The sequence below is a fragment of the Podarcis muralis genome, chromosome 14, assembly GCF_964188315.1.
Source record: "Podarcis muralis chromosome 14, rPodMur119.hap1.1, whole genome shotgun sequence".
Classification (NCBI taxonomy): domain Eukaryota; kingdom Metazoa; phylum Chordata; class Lepidosauria; order Squamata; family Lacertidae; genus Podarcis; species Podarcis muralis.
In genome coordinates this window covers 18,996,934-19,018,745 of record NC_135668.1, presented here as the reverse complement: position 1 = coordinate 19,018,745, position 21,812 = coordinate 18,996,934, and the positions used below count along the sequence as shown (strand labels likewise).

The following is a 21,812-nucleotide window of genomic DNA, read 5'->3' as shown; positions in this document are numbered from 1 at the left end:
AACCTTCATACCTCAGGGATTCCTGCGGAATTTGATTTGAATGACTCTTGCCTTCATCAGCTGCAGGGAGAAAACTGGCCCTTTGCGTCTCTGGATGAAGAAATGTAACAACCGAAAACCGGATTGTTTGAGATCACTGTCATCTTTTCCCTTGTCATAAATAGTCTTCTGAGTCACACCTCTAAACTAGGTCACGGGGTTGCACGGGTATACTTCAGGGCAAGATCTGGCTTGTGCAGCAACCTTTTGAGGCATCTTCTAAATGCATTCCAAAGTGAAGATGTAATTGTCAAAAATATGACTGCGGGTAGCATGCTTCATTAAGGTGTCCCATGCCAGAATATCACATGGATGCAATTACGACTTTCATAACTGTCTAGCATTGGGAGCCGAAAGGGAGGGGTTTTTCCTAAGTTTTCCAGTATGTGACTTGATCGTAAAATTAAAAAATGTTATATTGCTTTATTTGAAATACTTTTTTTATTATTAAGGTTTGAATAATGGTCTTGTTGAAGTCATGTTTGTTGGTTAATTACAGTTCTACAAAATGCACGCTTGTTTTGATTTTAGTCCTTTATCTGCTGCTAGTATGTATGGGAGATATATGCCCCCAGAATCTTTCACTACACACTTAGGCTCCGTGGCAGATTGGCAGGTACAGAAAAGGGGATTATGGGTGAGTGAGTGAAAATGGTAGACTTGTGACTCATTTTTCTCCTTGTTTTCTCCTTCTCCCTTCCTCTTCTATCTTCTTAGGCAGGATTTTGGATTTGAAGACTGGGACAGTGAAGAAAGAGGGCCAGCAGTCTTCAATGAGAATGTGCATGGGATCGAGGCGGTCGTTCATATGCAGAATGAGGTATACACTTCTGTTCAAACATGCAGTGCTTCATTGCTTTTTGTGTGCCTCCAGAAGCAGCAATATGGTGGAATAGCCTCCAGTGGAGATTAGCTGCAAAATATTTGGGTTTTTGTTGTTGTTTAGTCGTTTAGTCGTGTCCGACTATTCGTGACCACATGGACCAGAGCACGCCAGGCACTCCTGTCTTCCACTGCCTCCCGCAGTTTGGTCAAACTCATGCTGGTAGATTCAAGAACACCTTCCAGCCATCTCTTCCTCTGTCGTCCCCTTCTTCTTGTGCCCTCAATCTTTCCCAACATCAGGGTCTTTTCCAGGGAGTCTTCTCTTCTCATGAGGTGGCCAAAGTATTGGAGCCTCAGCTTCACGATCTGTCCTTCCAGTGAGCACTCATTCCTTAAGAATGGATAGGTCTGATCTTCTTGCAGTCCCTGGGACTCTCAAGAGTCTCCTCCAGCACCATAATTCAAAAGCATCAATTCTTTGGTGATCAGCCTTCTTTATGGTCCAGCTTTCACTTCCATACATCACTACTGGGAAAACCACAGCTTTAACTATACGGACCTTTGTTGGCAAGACTTGATGAAAATACTGCAAGGATTTGGTGGAGTTCAATTGAGTGGCGTTGCCAATTTGCAGTGGTAAAATTTAGATTTGTTGTTCTGACCGCTTTTGCCTCTTGCTAGGCCCACCAGTTGTGTGTGGTACCCAGAAGGGTTGAAAAGGGTTCCCCACCTCTGTTTTTAGCCGGAGATCCCTGGGACTGAACTTAGATGCATGCAAAACAAATACCCCAATTTCCCTCCTGTGGGATTCCCATAAACACGTGGATGTCCATTGTAGAAAGCAAGGGGAGAGGCATCTCCCTAGACCAGCAAGGATTCCTATGAATTGTTCCTCTAAAAAAACAAATAAACTTCTAATAGGGTTTCATTGGATAGCAAATAACGTCCACAGACTTTCCTGCAGACCCTTGGAACCGAAAAGCATCCAGATACATTGATGGGTATCTTCCCTTGAATTCAGCCTGTGCAGTAAAATATGGGGAACATGAATGCTTGGCAAAGTTAGGGGTCTATGACCCCATGATAGACCTTCAGATCTGCAAATGTTCTCCCTCTTGCGTGGTCACCTGGAAGGGTTCTATTTTATCTCCATGCTTGGCATGTAAAAGGTCAAAGGATCAGCTCCCAGCATCTCCAAGCTGCAAACTGGACTAGTGAGAGGGCGTGGCAAGGTCAGGAAAATTCAGGGACATTGGAGGAAACTCTGGGTTGGCTCCACTGCTGCACTATCACTGCCCTGACCTTGTCTCTACCTTGCAGCAGCAACCCCTCACCACTACCTGCTCCTTCCTTGCAGAGCCGCTACCAGACAGTACAGCCAGTGCTGAGTTAGATGGACAAGTGGCCTGGCTCAGTATCACAAGTCAAGTTTCCATTCAAATATGAGCCTCCATATTGGTGGTTCAGCAGGCCATGAAAAAGAGGTCCGATCGTTGCTTTCGATGTGCAACAAACACATCATTTTACGAAGGTGGATTTTTGCCAAGCCATGAGTAGCATGTGCTGTTCAGTGAACCCTCTGGTGCCTGCTTTCATTACCACGTCAATAAATCTGAATTTTGCATTTTTCTGCCATTAATAAAAGAACCAACAGCTCATATCCTTTCTACAGTCGTGTTTACCAGAACTTAATTTTCCCCTGTACTTCTTCAGGAGGAAAAAAATGATTCAAATCAACCACCGGAATGTGAGCCTTTGTGTCACCCTAATGTGTGACTATTGAAACCAGCACTTTAGGGCCCAAACATTCCACAACGGAATGGAAATGGGGACTGTGTTTGTCTTTCACAACAAACCAATGTTATTATTTAAAAGCATGTTGAAAGGCAAGAGGAATTAATCACCAACTAATTTTAGCAGATGAGCAAATCTGGAGAACATCTTCATTTTGCAATTTTCAAACATTTTAGGTGACTGCCTGTTAAATGTTTTATTGTCTCGGTCCAATTGCATTTGCAGTAATTAAACATCCCATGGGTCTGTGGGTTATGATTTAGCCATTCTTTGGCCTCAGAATATATTTGGGATTCTTTTACTCATTCTATCTCATACATTGTTTTTTCAGTTTGAGATGCTGAACATCATCATCACAATCACCATCATCATTTAGTATTTCTTAGATTTCTATACCACCCTTTATCTAACGATCTCAGGGTGGTGTACAACATTAAGAACATAATTTAGGGAGTGTAATAATATAAAACATACAGAGCAAAATACTAGGCAGCATAATGAAATAATAATAACAACAACAGTCTCTCTCCCCCCCCCCCTCCAGGCTATAGACAATGTGGAGTTAACCAGGGCTATTGACTGTTTGGCTCCGAAGCGCCCTCTCCGATTGCATGGAGCCCGGACAGCCCCGTGGTTTTCCACGGATCTGAGGGCAATGAAACAATCGTTGAGACGGCTAGAGCACCGGTGGCGGAGAACTCATTCCGAATCTGACCGGACACAGGTTAGAGCTCAACGTCGAGCCTACCAAGTGGCGATAGCGACGGCGAAGAAGAATTTCTTCACCGTCTCTATTGCATCTGCAGAAAACAGCAGCAGGAGACTTTTTCAGGTGGTTCACAATTTAGCGGAACCACCTGCAACATCGGGGCCCAGTACGGGCCACATGTTCTCCTGCAATGATTTTGCTAAGTTTTTTGCAGATAAAATCGCTCAGATTCGGGAAGAAGTAGACTCCACCGTGGGAGCAGGGCCGGGGCGGGAGAGTGCTAGAGTTCTGTCTAGTCAAGTTGAGTGGGATCAATTCCAATCTGTTACCTCCGAGGATGTGGACAGGCTGCTTTGACGAGTGAAACCAACCACCTGTCTCCTGGATCCTTGCCCATCCTGGCTTATAAAAGCTAGCCGGGAAGGACTGGGCAATGGGCTTCGTGGGGTGGTGAATGCTTCCCTCCGTGAGGGAGCCTTCCCAGACCCGCTGAAAGAGGCGGTTATTAAACCGCTTCTTAAAAAACCATCTTTAGATGCGGCCACGATGGCCAACTATCGCCCAGTCTCAAATCTTCCATTCCTGGGCAAGGTGATTGAGCGAGCGGTTGCCGAACAACTCCAGGCACGCCTGGAAGAAGCGGACCATTTGGATCCCTTCCAGTCGGGATTCAGGCCTCATCATGGGACTGAAACTGCCTTGGTCGCACTGGTTGATGATCTCCGGCGGGCTAGGGACAAAGGTGAGAGCTGTTTCCTAGTTCTGCTGGATCTCTCAGCGGCGTTTGATACCATCGACCATAGCATCCTTCTGGACCGTCTTGAGGGGCTGGGAGCTGGGGGCACTGTTATACAGTGGTTCCGCTCCTTCCTCCTGGGCCGTGTTCAGAAAGTGGTGGTGGGGGATGAGTGTTCAGACCCCTGGGCTCTCACTTGTGGGGTGCCTCAGGGTTCTGTCCTCTTCCCCCATGCTTTTCAACATTTACATGCAGCCGCTGGGAGAGATCATCAGGAGGTTTGGGCTGGGTGTTCATCAGTATGCGGATGATACCCAGCTCTACCTCTCTTTTAAATCAGAACCAGTGAAGGCGGTGAAGGTCCTGTGTGAGTGTCTGGAGGCGGTTGGAGGATGGATGGCGGCTAACAGATTGAGGTTGAATCCTGACAAGACAGAAGTACTGTTTTTGGGGGACAGGAGGCGGGCAGGTGTGGAGGATTCCCTGGTCCTGAATGGGGTAACTGTGCCCCTGAAGGACCAGGTGCGCAGCCTGGGAGTCATTTTGGACTCACAGCTGTCCATGGAGGCACAGGTCAAATCCGTGTCCAGGGCAGCTGTTTACCAGCTCCATCTGGTACGTAGGCTGAGACCCTATCTGCCTGCAGACTGTCTCGCCAGAGTGGTACATGCTCTGGTTATCTCCCGCTTGGACTACTGCAATGCACTCTACGTGGGGCTACCTTTGAAGGTGACTCGGAAACTACAACTAATCCAGAATGCGGCAGCTAGACTGGTGACTGGGAGCGGCCGCCGAGACCATATAACACCGGTCTTGAAAGACTTGCATTGGCTCCCAGTACGTTTCCGAGCACAATTCAAAGTGTTGGTGCTGACCTTTAAAGCCCTAAACGGCCTCGGTCCAGTATACCTGAAGGAGCGTCTCCACCCCCATCATTCTGCCCGGACGCTGAGGTCCAGCGCCGAGGGCCTTCTGGCGGTTCCCTCATTGCGAGAAGCAAAGCTACAGGGAACCAGGCAGAGGGCCTTCTCGGTAGTGGCGCCCACCCTGTGGAACGCCCTTCCAGCAGATGTCAAAGTGATAAATAACTACCTGACATTCAAGAGACATCTTAAGGCAGCCCTGTTCAGGGAAGTTTTTAACATGTGATATTTTATTGTATTTTTGGTTTTTATGGAAGCCGCCCAGAGTGGCTGGGGAGGCCCAGCCAGATGGGCGGGGTATAAATAATAAATTATTATTATTATTATTATTATTATTATTATTATTATTATTATTATTATTTAATGGCTAAGGCTTGAGTAAAGAGGAATGTTTTTGCCTGGAGCCTAAAGACATGTAATGATGTTCTTATGTTGTCACCCTCCAAACTTCTGGGGGAGTGGAGACATAGAGAAGGGCCTTGGATGACAAGTGCAGGTTCTGGGTTGGTTTGTATGGGGAGAGGTGGTTCTTCCTGCCATGACAACTGCTGGCAGCCATTTTGTATCTTTCCAGAATCATAAAATTGTAGAGTTGGAAGGGACCCTGAGGGTCATCTAGTCCAACCCCCTGCAATGTAGGAATCTCAGCTAGATCATACATGACAGATGACCATCCAACCTCTCCTTTAAAACCTCCAAGGAAGGAGAGTCTGCCACCTCATGGGAGTCTGTTCCATTACCAAACAGCTCTTACTGTCAGAAAGTTCTTCCTGGTGTTTTGGAAGATGTTTAGGACAGTACAAAGGGGAAAGAAGAGGTGACAAATATTCAGAGAAAGGTGTAAAGTCACCTTATTCTTTTGCAGGGCTGAGGTGGGGAGAAGGCAAAGAAAGATCCTCAGAAATTAATGTCTTCAGATAAATTCCAGCTCAGCTCTAGTTGAAAATCCTTGTGGTGTGCGCTCTCCAAGTACTGGAAACGAACTTCTATGAGTTGTTATATTTACTGGTCAGTCTTTCCAAACAGTCAGCCACCTGGAGATAAAATCGATCCCTTCCAGGTGACCCCTCGAGAGGGAGAACGTTTGCAGATCAGAAGATTCTTTTGTTTTCATTCAGCTCACCACAAAATGACTAACACAGGCATGGGCTAGTAAAAAAGAATCGTGGGCTAGGAGCTCCTTCACCAAACTGCTGTTGATTGTGCAATTTGCATTTCACCCTTTTTCTTTTATGAGTTAGTTTTCTGGTGTGTGTTTCCCTACCCCTCCCTAATTTGAACAATTGGAACATCCAGGGCAGCCTGGCGTCTCCAGGAACCGTTCTGAACTAAACATACTGGTTGGGCTTGATAGAGATCCCCATATGCGCTATACATTCAAAGCACAATTATAATGATTTAAAAAGTCATGGCTCGCCCACAAAGAATCCTGGGAACTATAGCTTCCTAAGTAAAGGTAAAGGGACCCCTGACCATTAGGTCCAGTCGTGGCAGACTCTGGGGTTGCGGCGCTCATCTCACTTTATTGGCTTCCGGGTCATGTGGCCAGCATGACTAAGATGCTTCTGGCGGACCAGAGCAGCGCACGGAAACACCGTTTACCTTCCCGCCGGAGCGGTACCTATTTATCTACTTGCACTTGGACGTGCTTTTGAACTGCTAGGTGGGCAGGAGCAGGGACCAAGCAACGGGAGCTCACCCCGTCGCGGGGATTCGAACCGCCAACCTTCTGATCGGCAAGCCCTAGGCTCTGTGGTTTAACCCACAGCGCCACCCGCGCCCAGCTTCCTAACTACAGGTCGCTAATAGCCTCACAGAGCCACAATTCTCAGAGCTCCTTGGGAAGAGGGATTGATTGTTAAAGCACTCTGGGAACTGTAGCTCCGTGAGCGCAAAGGGGGTCTCCTAGCAATTCTCAGTACGTTTAACACACTACAGATCCCAGGATGCCTTGGTGAAGCCATGGCTATTTAAAGTGGTACAATACTGCTTTAAATGTATAGTGCAATGGGCCTGAAGCTGTAGTCCAGAACATCTGAAAGGCAGCCAGTGTATTGGGTGGAAACAGGTCAAGGGACAGTTTCAAGGAAAATAGGCTACAGTTCTCAATCCAATTAGGTTTGCTAAAAATCAGCTACCCCAAAAGATTCCTGATGGCACATGCCGTATTGGCCTGAATATAAGCCTCACTTTTTCTCCAAATTCCGACCCTACAAAAATTGGCTTTTACAATATCGCTGCTGAAACAGACATACGGTAAAACGGAAGGGGTGTGAGTGCCCGCAGAATTTTAAGGGAGCGGCTTATATTCAGGTATTGTCTTTTTTTTCTCCCCCCCCCCCCATGCGTTTTAAAGGTGTGGCTTATATTTGGGTGCGGCTTATATTCGGGCCAATACAGTATGGTCTCTCCCCTTCCCTCTGCAATCAAGTGTTTTTACTCAACTCTCATTGATGTGCTGGTTTGCTTGCAGGTGTGGAAATGCCCCACTGGATCACTTGCCTCTAAACAGAATAACCACCATGCGAAAAAGATACAGGTAGGTGTCTTTCCTTCGCTGTTTCGACATCCGGTTGCCTGTTTCATTAAGTCTCCTCTTGGGACCCTGGAGAGTTGTTGCTTTTCAGAGTAGACATTTGGGTAGATCCAGACTTAGCCACGCTTAGAGTATTCCTCTTGGCATCAGTGGGACTTCGTGTGCAAGTTAAGTCACATTGAATTCAATGGGCCCCCTTCTCTTAAGGTTGACTCAGAGTCTGTTCACGTTTGCAGCTTACGACACAGCGAAGTCATTCCCACCCCCTGCATTTGGAGCAGGGTGGATTTGATTTAAATCATGATTTAAATCACTAGTCAGTAAGACTTGATTTAAATCTTTTTTTTTTAACAGAGACTCATTCTTGCTGGTGTAATCGTAATATTTACAACCAGATGAAGGTTTCATTTTTTGGAATAATAAGTTTTCAGAGTAGTTTTTACAGTTGTATCGAAAATTACTGATTTGGTTATACTCTTAGAACTACATTGACAGATAATCATGAAATTATTGTGAGGTTTAATAAGTTAACTATTTGGACAACTTTTCTGCTGTACTTTATTGGAAGGAGAAAAAGAATCATTCCCTTAATAACAATTTAAACAATTTATTTAACTAAAATGATAACATTGTAGCATATGTATCCATGTTTGTTAACTGATGTGGTTAAACAATTTAAAAACACCAACAAACCAACCTTAGACTGAGTTTTAGCACACATGAAAAACTTAAAACAAATTCTTGTTTCCTAATGAATATAATGTAACTTAAATAGAAAACTCTCTTTAGAAAGATGGTTCATCCAAAACCATTTTATTTTAAAAATCCGATTTAAATTTTTTTTTAAATGATTTAAAAATATATATATATTAAAAAACCATTGATTTTTATCTATCCTGATTTGAAGCCGCATATTCATGGTGGTGTTCAGATCAGAGGTGGGTCAGGGATGCCTTCCCCTGGTGCTCATTACTGTTTTGGTTCTTCTATCCAAATGTTTTAATGTCGTATTTTAATATTGTTTTTAAGTTGTATTCATTCAACTTGTTTTTATTATTGGTTGTTAGCCGCCCTGAGCCTGGCCTTGGCTGGGGAGGGCTGGGTATAAATTTAAAAAAATTATTATTATTATTATTATTATTATTATTATTATTATTATTATTATTATTTATTATTATTATTATCCCTGCAACCCGTGTGGAACTTCCTAGTCATCAAACAGCCACCTGCACTTGTGCACTCTTCTGCGCATGTTTCTCAAGTGTGCACATTGCCACTTAATCCACATCCAGTTTTCTATTTACACTGAAGCTGGTTTGAAGGGGGGCAGAACCCCACATCAAACAGCAGTATTTCTCAAGGAACTGCAGGGTCGATTTGGATTGGGGCTAACGTCGTATGAACGTGGCTTCTAAAACTAACAATGGGAGCACACTGAATGTGGAGTAAGTGGTAATGTGAACATTTGGATCCACCCCAATATTAGGCTACATAGTGATGTGATTCGCAATAAGGAAGGCAAGCTCATATGGGCCGTTACCGCTGGCCAGTGATCATATTTGCGTGGCGAGCAAAAGAGTGTTAATTGCTTGATATGTGGAAGCTAAAGAATTCAGTAACTTTGCCAGCGTGCTGATTTAATTTTAGCAGAGCAATTGAGCTAACAACTGGCAAAAGAGTGGAATTACGATGAGCAAAGAACTGATCTCATGCTCTCGCCCTGCGTTCTAGTGAGGACTATGATTCTTTTTGGTGTGGGGTGTGCCTGTTCCTTTAATTTACACAGCTCTGCCTGTACTTTTCTTTAGTTAAGTACATTTAATTAGAAATATATTTTTTTTAATGCCAGTGTGTTACATCCCTATTTAGGTAGATAAGACTTAATCTCATACGCTATCCAGGTGTTCATCTTTTGAGTGAAATCAGTGAATGAACTGGGAGGAAGGGCGATGAACACCCTTTCTCCATCCTATGCCACTGTCTGCTCTGGGGAGTCTGTTCTAATTGTATACTGGTTATTAAACTAGTGGCTCAGTTCAACCATCATGTCAAACCATGGTTATGGAAGCTTTAAGGTTTGGCATTATGCCTGATACAGAAATGAAATTAATAATAATAATAATAAATCCACAGTTTGCAGTTGGCCAACAAATTCAAATTGAAAATGGTGGCTTGAAATAAGTTTGCAAACCATGGTTTGGCTTGATTCCCGAATTAACAAACTATAGTTAAGGCTGTTGCTCCACTTCCAGATGTCACTGCAAGTGCTGATTAGAGAGAGAACGGAAGCAGACAAGCAGTTGTAAGCCCTGTTCAGGGTACTCAATTATGGTTAGCACAAACTATGGTTCAGTGTGAATTGTGCTAGTGCTGCTGCAAAGGTGCTTAAATGAGAACTTTGGGCTCAAAATTGAGAGGGGCATAATTCAGCCTCCCAACTGAGGCAATGTTGAGGAGCGTGAAAAATTATTTGGATGTTCGCAATGGTGGGGGCTTACACGGAAGGGATAAAATAATTGGAAGATGGATATAGTTTGGTCTGTGGGACGCGGGTGGCGCTGTGGGTTAAACCACAGAGCCTAGGACTTGCCAATCAGAAGGTTGGCGGTTCGAATCCCCATGACAGGGTGAGCTCCCTTTGCTCAGTCCCTGCTCCTGCCAACCTAGCAGTTCGAAAGCATGTCAAAGTGCAAGTAGATCAATAGGTACCGCTCCGGCGGGAAGGTAAACGGTGTTTCCATGCGCTGCTCTGGTTCGCCAGAAGCAGCTTAGTCATGCTGGCCACATGACCCGGAAGCTGTACGCCGGCTCCCTTGGCCAATAAAGCGAGATGAGCGCCGCAACCCCAGAGTCGGCCACGACTGGACGTAAGGTCAGGGGTCCCTTTACCTTTACCTATAGTTTGGTCTTACTGTGGCAAAAGCAACAGTCCTCTTGGGTTTGTTTGGGGTTTTTTAATGCTTCCTTTGAGCTCTGTCAATCACAAACTTAATGATACAAGTGTGGTTTATTTCCATTTAGGAATGGCCTTGGCCCAGTGAAAGAAGGAGAGGCCCAGTATGCTGTGGTCCATTGTACTGGTTACATCAAAGCCTGGCCTCCGGCAGGTAAAATAGGCAAGGCACATATTTAATTCTTTCTATATGAATGTTTTTGGTTTGGGGAGTGTCTCCTTATGTTCTGCTGAAATGGATGGGAGCATATCCATGCCCAGACAGCCTTAATCCCTCTGACCACTCATCATTGTCCTACTACCACTCCCTGGGCTCTGAACCTTCTTCCCTCGGGGGTTCCCCAGCTGGTTCCTCCTACCATTCCTCCGTACCCAACCAGTCCATAACATCCCCCTTTGGCTTCCATCAAGGGCCCCTGTTAATCACAATAATGAGGCGCTTTTATGTTGTTTGGTGGGGTGGTTGACTTTTCTGGGTAGTGTTGCTTTTTTTGGGTCCACGTTATATTTGTTTTGGATTTCCATAGGTGTTTTGGGGAGAGGGTTCTAAGCATCACCTTCTGTGAAATGGCAATTTCTTGGTGCTCACGACGGTTTATTAGATTTCCAGATGTGCCCCTCGGCCCCCAAAAGGGTTGGGAATGCCCTGAGTCTTCTCAGGAAGTTTGAGGGCTTCCATAGCCAAATGTCCCTGATTTATTTCTGCAAGTTGAATCTAGGCAGGTGTTACAGCCCAACTCAAGAGCATAACCCACCCAATGCTGCTTATTCCCATATATACATTCTGCCAGCTTGTTTTGGTTCCCAAGGTGGGGGAAGCTTACCTGAGGCTCCAGGCAAGCAATAGCAGCACAGCATCTCCTTGTGGGATGAAAGTAGCCTCCTCCATGCTGCTTCCAAAACCATAGATCCTTGCAATGTCTTGACATTGCAACATCTCCTTCCTCTCAGGACTGGTGGGGGGTGAACTTCAGCTCCCATCATCACTGCCCGAAAGTGCCAATGGCAAGGGGTGATGGGAGTTGTACTTTGGGAGCTGGGATCTGAGCTGTCACACACACACACACACACACACACACACACACACACCCTTTGAGCAGGGATGTGTTGGCAGGCAAGTGCATGGGGAAAGAATTGGGCCTGGAGGTGGCAATGGGAAATCAGTATGGACAGTGAAACGTGACCAGAGTGGAGAAGGAATTGAGCTGATGGGTGGGGACCCTCGAATGGCCCAATCAAACATGGAACACCCCTCTCCCCAAAGGGTTTTTGATGTTTGATTGGGCCCCCACGAAGGACTCTGATTCATTTTCAGGGCAAGCAGCCTGCAGCTCACCCATCCTTATGGGCAGGTCAGATCTCGTCATCCAAGCTTTCGGATGGGCTCAGTAGGGTTTTTCTTTGGAAGAATCTGGCATTCCAACAGGATATTGTAATGCATGCAAAGGAAAGAGGCAGTCCAGCTGCACAGCCATGCCTTGGCCCTCTGTCCCCAGCCAGCAACCACCTCTGAAGCTGAACTGGTGTGGAAATGCAGAAGTTTGGGATCTAGCTATGGTTGCAGTTCACACCGTGCAAAACCCTGTAACAGTCATGGGTTCGCCGCCCCCAAAGAATCCTGGGAACTGTAGTTAAGGGTGCTTTCACACACTGAGCTACAGGTCCCAGCACCCGTAATAAACTACAGTTTCCAGGATTCTGTGGTATAAAAAGGTAAAGGGACCCCTGACCATTAGGTCCAGTTATGGCCGACTCTGGGGTTGCGGCGCTCATCTCGCTTTATTAGCCGAGGGAGCTGGCGTACAGCTTCTGGGTCATGTGGCCAGCATGACTAAGCCGCTTCTGGCAAACCAGAGCAGTGCACGGAAGCGCCGTTTACCTTCCCGCCGGAGCGGTACCTATTTATCTACTTGCACTTTGATGTGCTTTTGAACTGCTAGGTTGGCAGGAGCAGGGACTGAGCAACGGGAGCTCACCCTGTTGCAGGGATTCGAACCGCCGACCTTCTGATCGGCAAGTCCTAGGCTCTGTGGTTCAACCCACAGCGCCACCTGCGTCCCTTATTCTGTGGTATAGGAGTGTTTTAAATGTATGGTGCAGATGTGGCATAAGTTATAGTAGTTCAGGGATAGCCATCAGGTTGCTGTCTTAGATGTTTGGGGCTGCACTTCCCAGAATCCCTGAATGTCAGGTATGCTGGTTGGAACTTGTAGTCCACAACCTCTGGAGGGGTACCCCATTGACCACTCCTTAATAAGACCATTCTGGAGGCAGAGGACTTAGGTAAACACAAGGCTGCTGTTTCTTCAGCTTCTCGCTTGTCGAGTTTGACCTAGTTTCTGCAACACACAACAGCCATTTATCTCTGATGTCAAACCAGTTTTGGAACTGAATGGAGCTTTACAGGCGGATTGTGATAACAGCATGGGGGGGGCAGTGCTGATGATGAAGAGCATTGCATTTTGGCCAGAACAGGCTTAAATGAACTGGGTGACTTCTATGTATCCTTGTAGACAGCTCAAAAGCACCCAGTTCGAAGTCAGTGAGAGTTTTGCCTTGCAATTTGCTTCAGAACGGATGCTTTTGAGCATCAAACCCCCCTAGGACGTCCTGTTCCCTCTCAGTCTGACTCAGTACAAGACAGTGCCCTGTGTTCTGGCCGAAACACACTAGGGAAGGTGCTGTAGCTCAGTGGTTAGAGCATCAGCCTTGCATGCAGAAGGTCCCAGGTTCAATCCCTGGCATTTCCAGGTAGGGCTAGGAGTATCCTCTCTCTGAAACGCTGGAGAGCCCCTGCCAATCAGGGTAGACACCACTGAGCTAGATGGGCCAATGGCATGACTCGGTATAAGGCAGTTTCCGATGTTCTGGCTGAACCACATTGGGTATCAATAGAAATGCAGTACAGTGGTACCTCGGGTTACACACGCTTCAGGTTACATGCACTTCAGGTTACAGACTCCACTAACCTAGAAATATTACCTCAGGTTAAGAACTTTGCTTCAGGATGAGAACAGAAATTGTGCTCCGGCGGCCCGGCGGCAGCAGGAGGCCCCATTAGCTAAAGTGGTGCTTCAGGTTAAGAACAGTTTCAGGTTAAGAACGGACCTCCAGAATGAATTAAGTACTTAACCTGAGGTACCACTGTACTCTTCAGCATCTTGAAATGAGTTCTGCTTTTTTCTATTTCCCATCAGATGCTTCGCTTTTGTGTGTCTGTGTATGTACATTTTAGAATAATATAATTTGTAGAGTTGGAAAGGGACCGTGAGGGTCATCCAACCGCTTGCAATTCAGAAATATTTTGCCTAACGTGGGAGCTCAAACCCATGACTCGGAGATTAAGAGTCTCATAACCTGTTGTTGTTGTTGTTAAAAATTATATACCTTCCTTCAAACAAGGGTCACAAGGCGGTTTACAATATAAAAACACAAAAATACATAACACAGTAACAAACAAACAACAGTAAGGAGACACAGACGGAGATCGTTTAAAAGGTCATGGATTGTTCAGTTGGCCAAAGGCCCTGTAGCTTTTTGGAGCCTAGGCATTATAACCTCTGCAGTAAGTCAATCCTGTTTTGAATGAGGGCTTCTGGGAATGACATTTCTTTTCCCCTTTCTTGGTCCATTGCACCGTTCAAAACACACACACACCAGTAACTCAATCGCTCGCAGGGGAATATTTCCATATGGGAAAATGTGAAAAACAACAGGAGACCAAGAGTAGAATCCAGCATTGTTAAGGGGTGGTTTGGCTGACCTTACCACTTGGATGAGCTGAAGAACTCCTCTTCCCTCTGACAGCTCCTGCTGATATGAATCAGAAATGGAGTTATCTTGCCCTTTCGTTGCCTGAGTTGGAACATGCCACAAACACAAACTGGCGGCGGCTTTCTTTTCTCTGCCCCCCTCCTCCCCGAAGAATGCAAATGCCCTCATCCCAATCACACCACAGCCATAGGCTCTCTTAGCCAATTTTAACTTATGGCCGTACATATTTCTGGTGGGTAGTGCTGTATTCTCTTTTGCATCTTCTTGACAGTTTTAAAGATAGCTTGATTATTTTGTGTGTGTGTTTTTGCATGCATGCACGTAGATGGTGCACAGTACGTTCTTCTGGCATTTCAGAAGCCACTTAAACCAAACGGACCTAATTCACATCACATGGCTGCAGCTATGGAAAGTGCGGTGGGGCAGGGGAAGGTCAGAATCCTTCCTTTGTGTTTCCAGCTGGCACTTAAGAAGATGGTTGGGTTATTGTAAATCACAAAACCACTTCAATTTCGCTTTTGGATTACTGTAAATAACAAAACAACAACAACAACTACTACTACTACTACAACAACAACAACAACAACAACAACACATCATTTAAACTGATTTTAAAAGAAAAGGTCGGCAAAACAATAGGAACACAGGAAGCAGCCTTTGTACCAAGTAAGCCTTTTTGTCTATCCAGCTAGTATTCTTTACTCTGGCTGGCAGCAGCCGTCCAGGATCATAGGCCAGGGGTCCTTCACATGGCCTACTACCTGATCATTTTAACTGAGGTGCCGGGGATTGATCCCAGGTCCTTCTGTATTCAAAGCAGGTGTTCTGTCGCCCAGGTAACTCAGTGTTACATACTGCAGCTGGCAGCAGATCTTCTGTATTTCAAGACTGGGGTCTCTCCCAGCCCTTCCTGGAGATGTCGGGAGTTGAACCTGTAGCCTTGTGCATGTCAAGCAGGTATTCTAATCACTGAGCTATGGCTTTCCACCGAAGCTGCTTTAGAAGTCAGACCAGTGATCCACCTAGTTCAGTATTTCATGCACTGACTGGCAGCAGCTTCATGGGGTTTCAGACACAGCCTTTCCCATATTTTCTTCCCTGGTCCTTTTAGCAAGGTGGAATATGGGATATTCTGCGTGCTGTGGTCTTTCACCAGTATTTAGCCAATAATCATAAACCACACCTGAAACTTTATATCGATCCCATTTACCAATCATTTGCTGGTTGCCATTGGCAAGACAGTTTGCTTATAACTTTAGATACTATGTTCAGTCTCAATGGAGTCAAGCAACGCTGGAGGGCTTTGAGTGACCGCTGTGGGTAGACGTTTGTGCATATGTGCCTTCTCTGGCACCCAGGGAGTCCCCTCTACCTCTGAAATTAGACTTGAAATAACCATTCAGTTGTACTGTCTCCCATCTTCAACCACAAATCCTCAGACCCTCCAGGGTCCACCTAGATCAGGGTTTCCTGAACTTGGGTTTGCTGCTGTTTTTGGACTACACTTCCCATCACCCCTGACCACTGGCTCTGCTAGCTAGAGATGATGGGAGTTGTAGTTCAAAAACAGCTGGAGAGCCAGGCTTGGGAAACCCTGACCTAAACGAAGCTTGCAGACCACTGGTGTTGTGTGGACCATAGTTTGGGAACCCTTGGTTCTCGTCAAAAGGGACAAGCAGAAATTGGAATATAAGCCCATTGGTTGCTAAATCCACAGAAGCAGTCTAGAAAAGGGGTCAGCAACTTTTTTTCAGCCGTGGGCCGGTCCACCGTCCCTCAGACCATGTGGTGGGCCCAACTATATATTTTTTTTTTGGGGGGGGGGAATGAACAAATTCCTATTCCCCCACAAATAACCCAGAGATGCAATTTAAATAAAAGCACACATTCTACTCATGTAAAAACACCAGGCAGGCCCACAAATAACTCAGAGATGCATTTTAAATAAAACGACACATTCTACTCATGTAAAAACATGCTGATTCCCAGACCGTCCGCAGGCCGGATTTAGAAGGCGATTGGGCCTCATCCGGTCCATAGTTGTCAACTTTTCCCTTTTTAAAAGTGAAATTCTCTTATTCCGAATAGGATTCCTCGCAAGAAAAGGGAAAAGTTGACAGCTATGCTCTGGTTCCTGAGCCTTAGGTTACCTACCCCTGTCTAGAAGCTTAGCTAGCAATCAATCAATCAATCGCAAGTGCTGACCGTCTTGTTAACGGCCTCATCCCACTTCCTTCAGTCCGGCTACTGGTGATTTGAAGTTGGGCCAGATTAAGGGTATCACTCTGCCTGCTTATCATAAGGATACTCCCACCCCTGATTGCAGGAGGGTAGATTTGGGAGCAAAGTGCTGACATTTACTTAAAAAGTTATTGGGCAACTATGCCACTCCTGCAGCAGCCAAGAAAAATATTGACTTCTGATGTTCCATGCCAATGTGAGTCTTCTCTGTCCACCTTCTGCCTCTGAACCATTTCGCTACTGGCATGGGCCGGAAATGTACAGCTGGAAAGGTGAAATGAAGGGATGGCTAATAAAAGCTGCCATTCAGGGAGCATACAGCCTTTTGGGTGGGAGAGAACGTCCAAAGCCCCCTTCTCTCTAAGAACTTCACTGGGAAATATTTTTTGCACTTTCTGTCTTTAGGGGAAGCCATTGGGGCCTTTATGAAGCCAGTTGCTGTTTACACTGTGCATATGGTCCTCTCAGACCTATTTGCATGCCTAGCAACCGGGCAGGTTTCAAGCTAAGACAAGGACAAAGGCTTTCCATGCCTAACAGGCCTGGAAAAAATGGTTTCTTTTCCTGCGCTTTGATGAATCTCGGCCATTTCGCCCTTGTGAGTGGAGAATCTTGGCCAGGTCCAAAAGGCCCCAAAATAATCAAGACTTTGAATGCTTCCTTCAACTGGGTGTTACTTAAAACAGGACTGAACTTTGCATCTTTACAGCCATGCTATGCCTTGTTTATGTATCAGAGTCTGTGGCTCCTTACTTTACTGTAGATCAGAGGAGGGGAGCCTTTTTCAACCAAGGGCCACATTCACTTCTGGGCAACATTCTGGGGGCCGCATGCCAGTAGAGGGCAGGGCCAGAGGCAAAGTGGGTGGAGCGAAGATTGCAAATTTTACCTTTGCAGATCCTCCATACAGGCAGTGGGTGGCACTGTGGGCTAAACCACTCAGTCTGTTGGGCTTGCTGATTGGAAGATCGGTGGTTCGAATCCCCGCAACGGGGTGAGCTCCCGTTGTTCTGTCCCAGCTCCTGCCAACCTAGCAGTTCAAAACCACACCGGGGCAAGTAGATAAATAGTTTCCGTCACGGTGTTCCATTGCTCCAGAATCAGTTTAGTCATGCTGGCCATGTGACCTAGAAAGCTGTCTGTGGACAAACGCCGTCTCCCTCGGCCTGAAAAGTGAGACGAGTGCCACAACCCCATAGTCACCTTTGACTGGACTTAACCATCCAGGGGTCCTTTACCTTTTTGCCTTACAGGCAGCAAAAGGCATTATTGAGGGCATGAAGCATGGCTGCTGAGGTGTGTGACTTGGGGAGAGATGGTGTAGCTGTGATGTGGAGGTCTGCCCTGGGAGTTTTCCAGGGGCCTGATGGAGTGGGTTGCAGGGCTGCATTTGGCTCTTGGGCTCAAGGTTCCCCACCCCTGCCATAAATTGCTCAAAAGAAGCTGGCTTTTTTGATGGTGTAGCTTTTATCAACGTTGCCTGCACACCATACATTTAAGGGACGTGAGTCCCCCCCAAAGAACCCTGGGAGTCGTAGTTTACCACCACAGTGGTGACGTGTTAATTCCCTAGCCCCCGCCCCCCAGCACACAAAATAAAGCGCAGAGGAAATTGAATTTGTTCACATTCTTCTGCCTTGTATAAAATTACGGCTGTTAAGATCAGGTATGGAGAGCAGCAAACGGCTGGCTTTGGCTTGCTTCGCGGGAAACTTTAGAACAACCTGTTCTGAACGCTGAAGCCAGTAACCTTGAAAGCAGGCCCCAACATGGCCCCCACCTCGCTGCTTCTCCTTGGATTCACACCAGAAAACCAAGGAATTCAGAGCAAGCTCCTCATATCTGAATAGCTGTTGCTACTGTTCTTTGGAAGCTAAATATGTACAGCGTTTATCTCTGAGGTACTTAGCGCAAGTAATTAATTTGAAACCTTCTCCTTTTTGCATACCTTGCAAACTGGCCTGCAGTTTTCCAAAGCCTATCTCGGGCTTTTGAGAGCTTTATCAGAGGCTCAGCTGGCTGCAAGGGGGGAACTGCCAATGGCTACTTGCCATGATGGCTATGTTCCACCTCCACTGTTGGAGGCATTATGCCTCTGAATCCCAGCTACTAGGAACCACAAGCAGGGAGAGCAGTTGCTCTCAGGTCCTGCTTGTGGCTTTCCCATTGGGGCATCTGGTTGGCCACTGTAAGAACAGGATGGCAGACTAGATAGGCCTTTGGGCTGATCCGTAGTAGTAGTAATAGTAATATCCAAGACAACACGATGACCAAGTACAGTGGTACCTCGGGTTACATACGCTTCAGGTTACAGACTCTGCTAACCCAGAAATAGTACCTCAGGTTAAGAACTTTGCTTCAGGATAAGAACAGAAATTGTGCTCTGGTAGTGCGGCAGCAGCAGGAGGCCCAATTAGCTAAAGTGGTACTTCAGGTTAAGAACAGTTTCAAGTTAAGAACAGACCTCCAGAACGAATTAAGTACTTAACCCGAGGTACCACTGTACAACAATGTGATGTCAATATAAACTCTTTGTGTAATCTATACAGAATATTGAACAGTATGAAATATATGAAATATGCACTCTCTGCAAAACCAAATAAACAGAAATCTTATAAAACTTATAAATCTCAGAGCTCTTTTTGTGTTCTTAAGAAGGAAGCAGCAGACTTCCCTTCCATTTAACTTCCTTATATTCGCATCAGAGCCAGAGAACTTTTTAAGATATGTGGTCCTCCCCACCTGCAGTCCAAAACTATACAGTTAATTCTGCATCAGGATCTCAGCTCTGTGCCCTGCATGGTGCTCCAGTGGGCAGTGAGCAGCCATTTCAATTTCCCAGAATGCCGAGGAGCACCCCAGTGTACCATTGTGGGACATTAAAATACATGCCTTTAGTGTTGCCATTTAAGTTTCCCACAATGCCCCAGAACAAGAAACCCGCCAAGTGACCCAATTTCCCGGGGATAGTCCCAGATTTTCAATAGCCGTCTCGGTTTCTGATTTGATCCCAGAATGTCCCGCTTTTCCTTAGGACGTCCCTATTTTCTTTGGTGAAATGTTGGAGCGTCTGGAATAGGACATCCCTGTTTTCATCAAATAAATGTTGGAGGGGACATCTCTATTTTCACTGGAGAATTGTTGGAGGGTATGAAATAGGACCTCCTTGTTTTTCTCAGAGAAATGTTGGAGGGTATGGAACAATGCTACATCAGGGCAAGGCACTGTAAAAAGCTGAAATGGTAACTCCAAGACACCTGGGACTCATCAGCTGGCTGCTGTCCTTTTCCAGGACTTCTCGTAAGGTGGACGCTGTGCTAAGGGCCCCCACAAACCTAGAGTTTGCCCTGTAGACCAGATCCTGGCCTTTCATGACCGAAGTACTCGCATGTGCCCAGATCTGGCGTTGACCTCTCAGAGACCAACCTTTCCTCTACCCTCCTCTCTCTATCTATTTTTTATGTGTTTCGCCTGCCAAACATTCCTCATGGTCCTATGCTATTTATTTATATAGTACCAAACAGATGTCTCCAAGCTAAATGAAACCAGACTTCTTTGTCTCAGAATCATCTAGATACACACTCAGCTTTCCAGCAGTACGGGAGGCAGCTAATAAGAGTTTCAGGGAAAGAAGAAGAAAACATTCCCCAACTCACCCCCAGCTAAATACACTTAGCAGCAGGTTTTTGGGGGGATTAGGTAGAGGGTTGGTTTATCTCTCCCCCTACCTCTTCCCAAAGCTGAATGCGCCTGAGATCAGAGTCACAAGGACGCTTGTTCTAGTGAGCAAACAGATGACCTAATTTCACAGTCTTTTCACCTCCTTTTGTCTGGAGGTCATTACGCTAGGGAGCGGCTCTTTGATTCCCTCCATCCATTTTGAGAAAAAGGCTGGCACGCTCCTTGAAGTCTTCCTCGTGGGTGGAAGGAGATGCAGAGCGTCGGCGGCTCTTTTCCAGAACTACCTCATGATAATTACTTCAAGTCTCCGTGGCCACCTCTCTGGAGAAAAGCCCTCAAACCCTTCAAAGTTCATATAAGGAATTTGGGGGTCATGTTTGGAACAAGCGTGGCCTAGTCAGTCAGTCATTACGCCTTGGCAAAGGGGCGCAGATGGGGGACTGGCTGAGGGCAGATGGATGTTGGTGGGACAGCGTCTCTTTCACCCTAATGGACCAGCCTCCAGTGGGGAGACCTGGGTTCAAATCTTCACTTACCTATTATTTTTTGTAATGCTTATTTTTACCAGTTTTCAAATTATTATTAGAGACAAGTCAACCATAACAAAAATTTAATAATGCATCCAGCTAAAGGCAAGGCATACAGAACCTAAACATATTAAATGATAATACCCAGTCTAAAATCATCACAGCCATAATTCTTTATATGGTGGCGCGGGGAGAGATACAGTATCTGTAAATCTGAAACTAAACTATATGAAATATAATCCCACCATATTGAATAGAAATGATCAGGATTTTCCTGTCCCTTAGAGACCTATAACTCGTTTTTTCTGCAATAACTGAATTCCAGAGATTTTTATACCATAAGGATATAGTCAGATTTTATAACTATTTCCACTGTTATGCTATAGAGATCTTGGCAGCTGTTAGCATCCAGTTCCTTATGGCAAAATGTCTTCATAGTACCCCCACTTATTTAAAGCCCAGTAAGTAACCTTGAGGGACGCGGGTGGCGCTGTGGGTAAAAGCCTCAGCGCCTAGGGCTTGCCGATCGAAAGGTCGGCGGTTCGAATCCCCGCGGCGGGGTGCGCTCCCGTTGTTCGGTCCCACGCCTGCCAACCTAGCAGTTCGAAAGCACTCCCGGGTGCAAGTAGATAAATAGGGACCACTTACTAGCGGGAAGGTAAACAACGTTTCCGTGTGCGGCTCTGGCTTGCCAGAGCAGCGATGTCACGCTGGCTACGTGACCCGGAAGTGTCTCCGGACAGCGCTGGCCCCCGGCCTCTTGAGTAAGATGGGCGCACAACCCTAGAGTCTGGCAAGACTGGCCCGTACGGGCAGGGGTACCTTTACCTTTTAAGTGACCTTGGCCCTCTCCCTACCCCCCACCCCCAATATCTTAACCTCCCTCACAGGGTTGTTGTGAGGATAAAATGGAAGGATAACCTATGCTTCCTTCAAAACTCCTCTAGGATAAAAATGTAATAAGTAGCAGGCCTGAAAACCTTTCACAGTATGCTGTGTTTCAGTGATTGACTTGGGCCACCGAACATTGAAAGCAGCAGGATACCATTTTAAACAGTCATGACTCTACCCCCT

The 21,812-nt window shown here is 46.1% G+C and overlaps 1 protein-coding gene and 1 non-coding gene across 5 annotated transcripts in view; both read left to right on the top strand.

Moving 5' to 3' along the window:
- The window catches only part of ARNT2 (aryl hydrocarbon receptor nuclear translocator 2), a 158,148-nt gene that overhangs the window by 79,226 nt on the left and 57,110 nt on the right, over window positions 1-21,812 (top strand). For 3 of the 4 annotated variants that reach the window (XM_077918872.1, XM_077918874.1, XM_077918875.1), the window contains exons 6-8: window positions 757-859; window positions 7,500-7,565; window positions 10,584-10,678. In XM_077918872.1, coding sequence (XP_077774998.1) covers window positions 757-859; window positions 7,500-7,565; window positions 10,584-10,678 — 264 coding nt within the window. The remainder of the gene's footprint in view (window positions 1-756; window positions 860-7,499; window positions 7,566-10,583; window positions 10,679-21,812) is intronic. The other variant, XM_077918873.1, reaches the window with a different exon arrangement.
- On the top strand, window positions 13,189-13,265 carry TRNAA-UGC (transfer RNA alanine (anticodon UGC)). The gene has a single exon. It is a non-coding gene; the product is annotated as a tRNA-Ala (tRNA).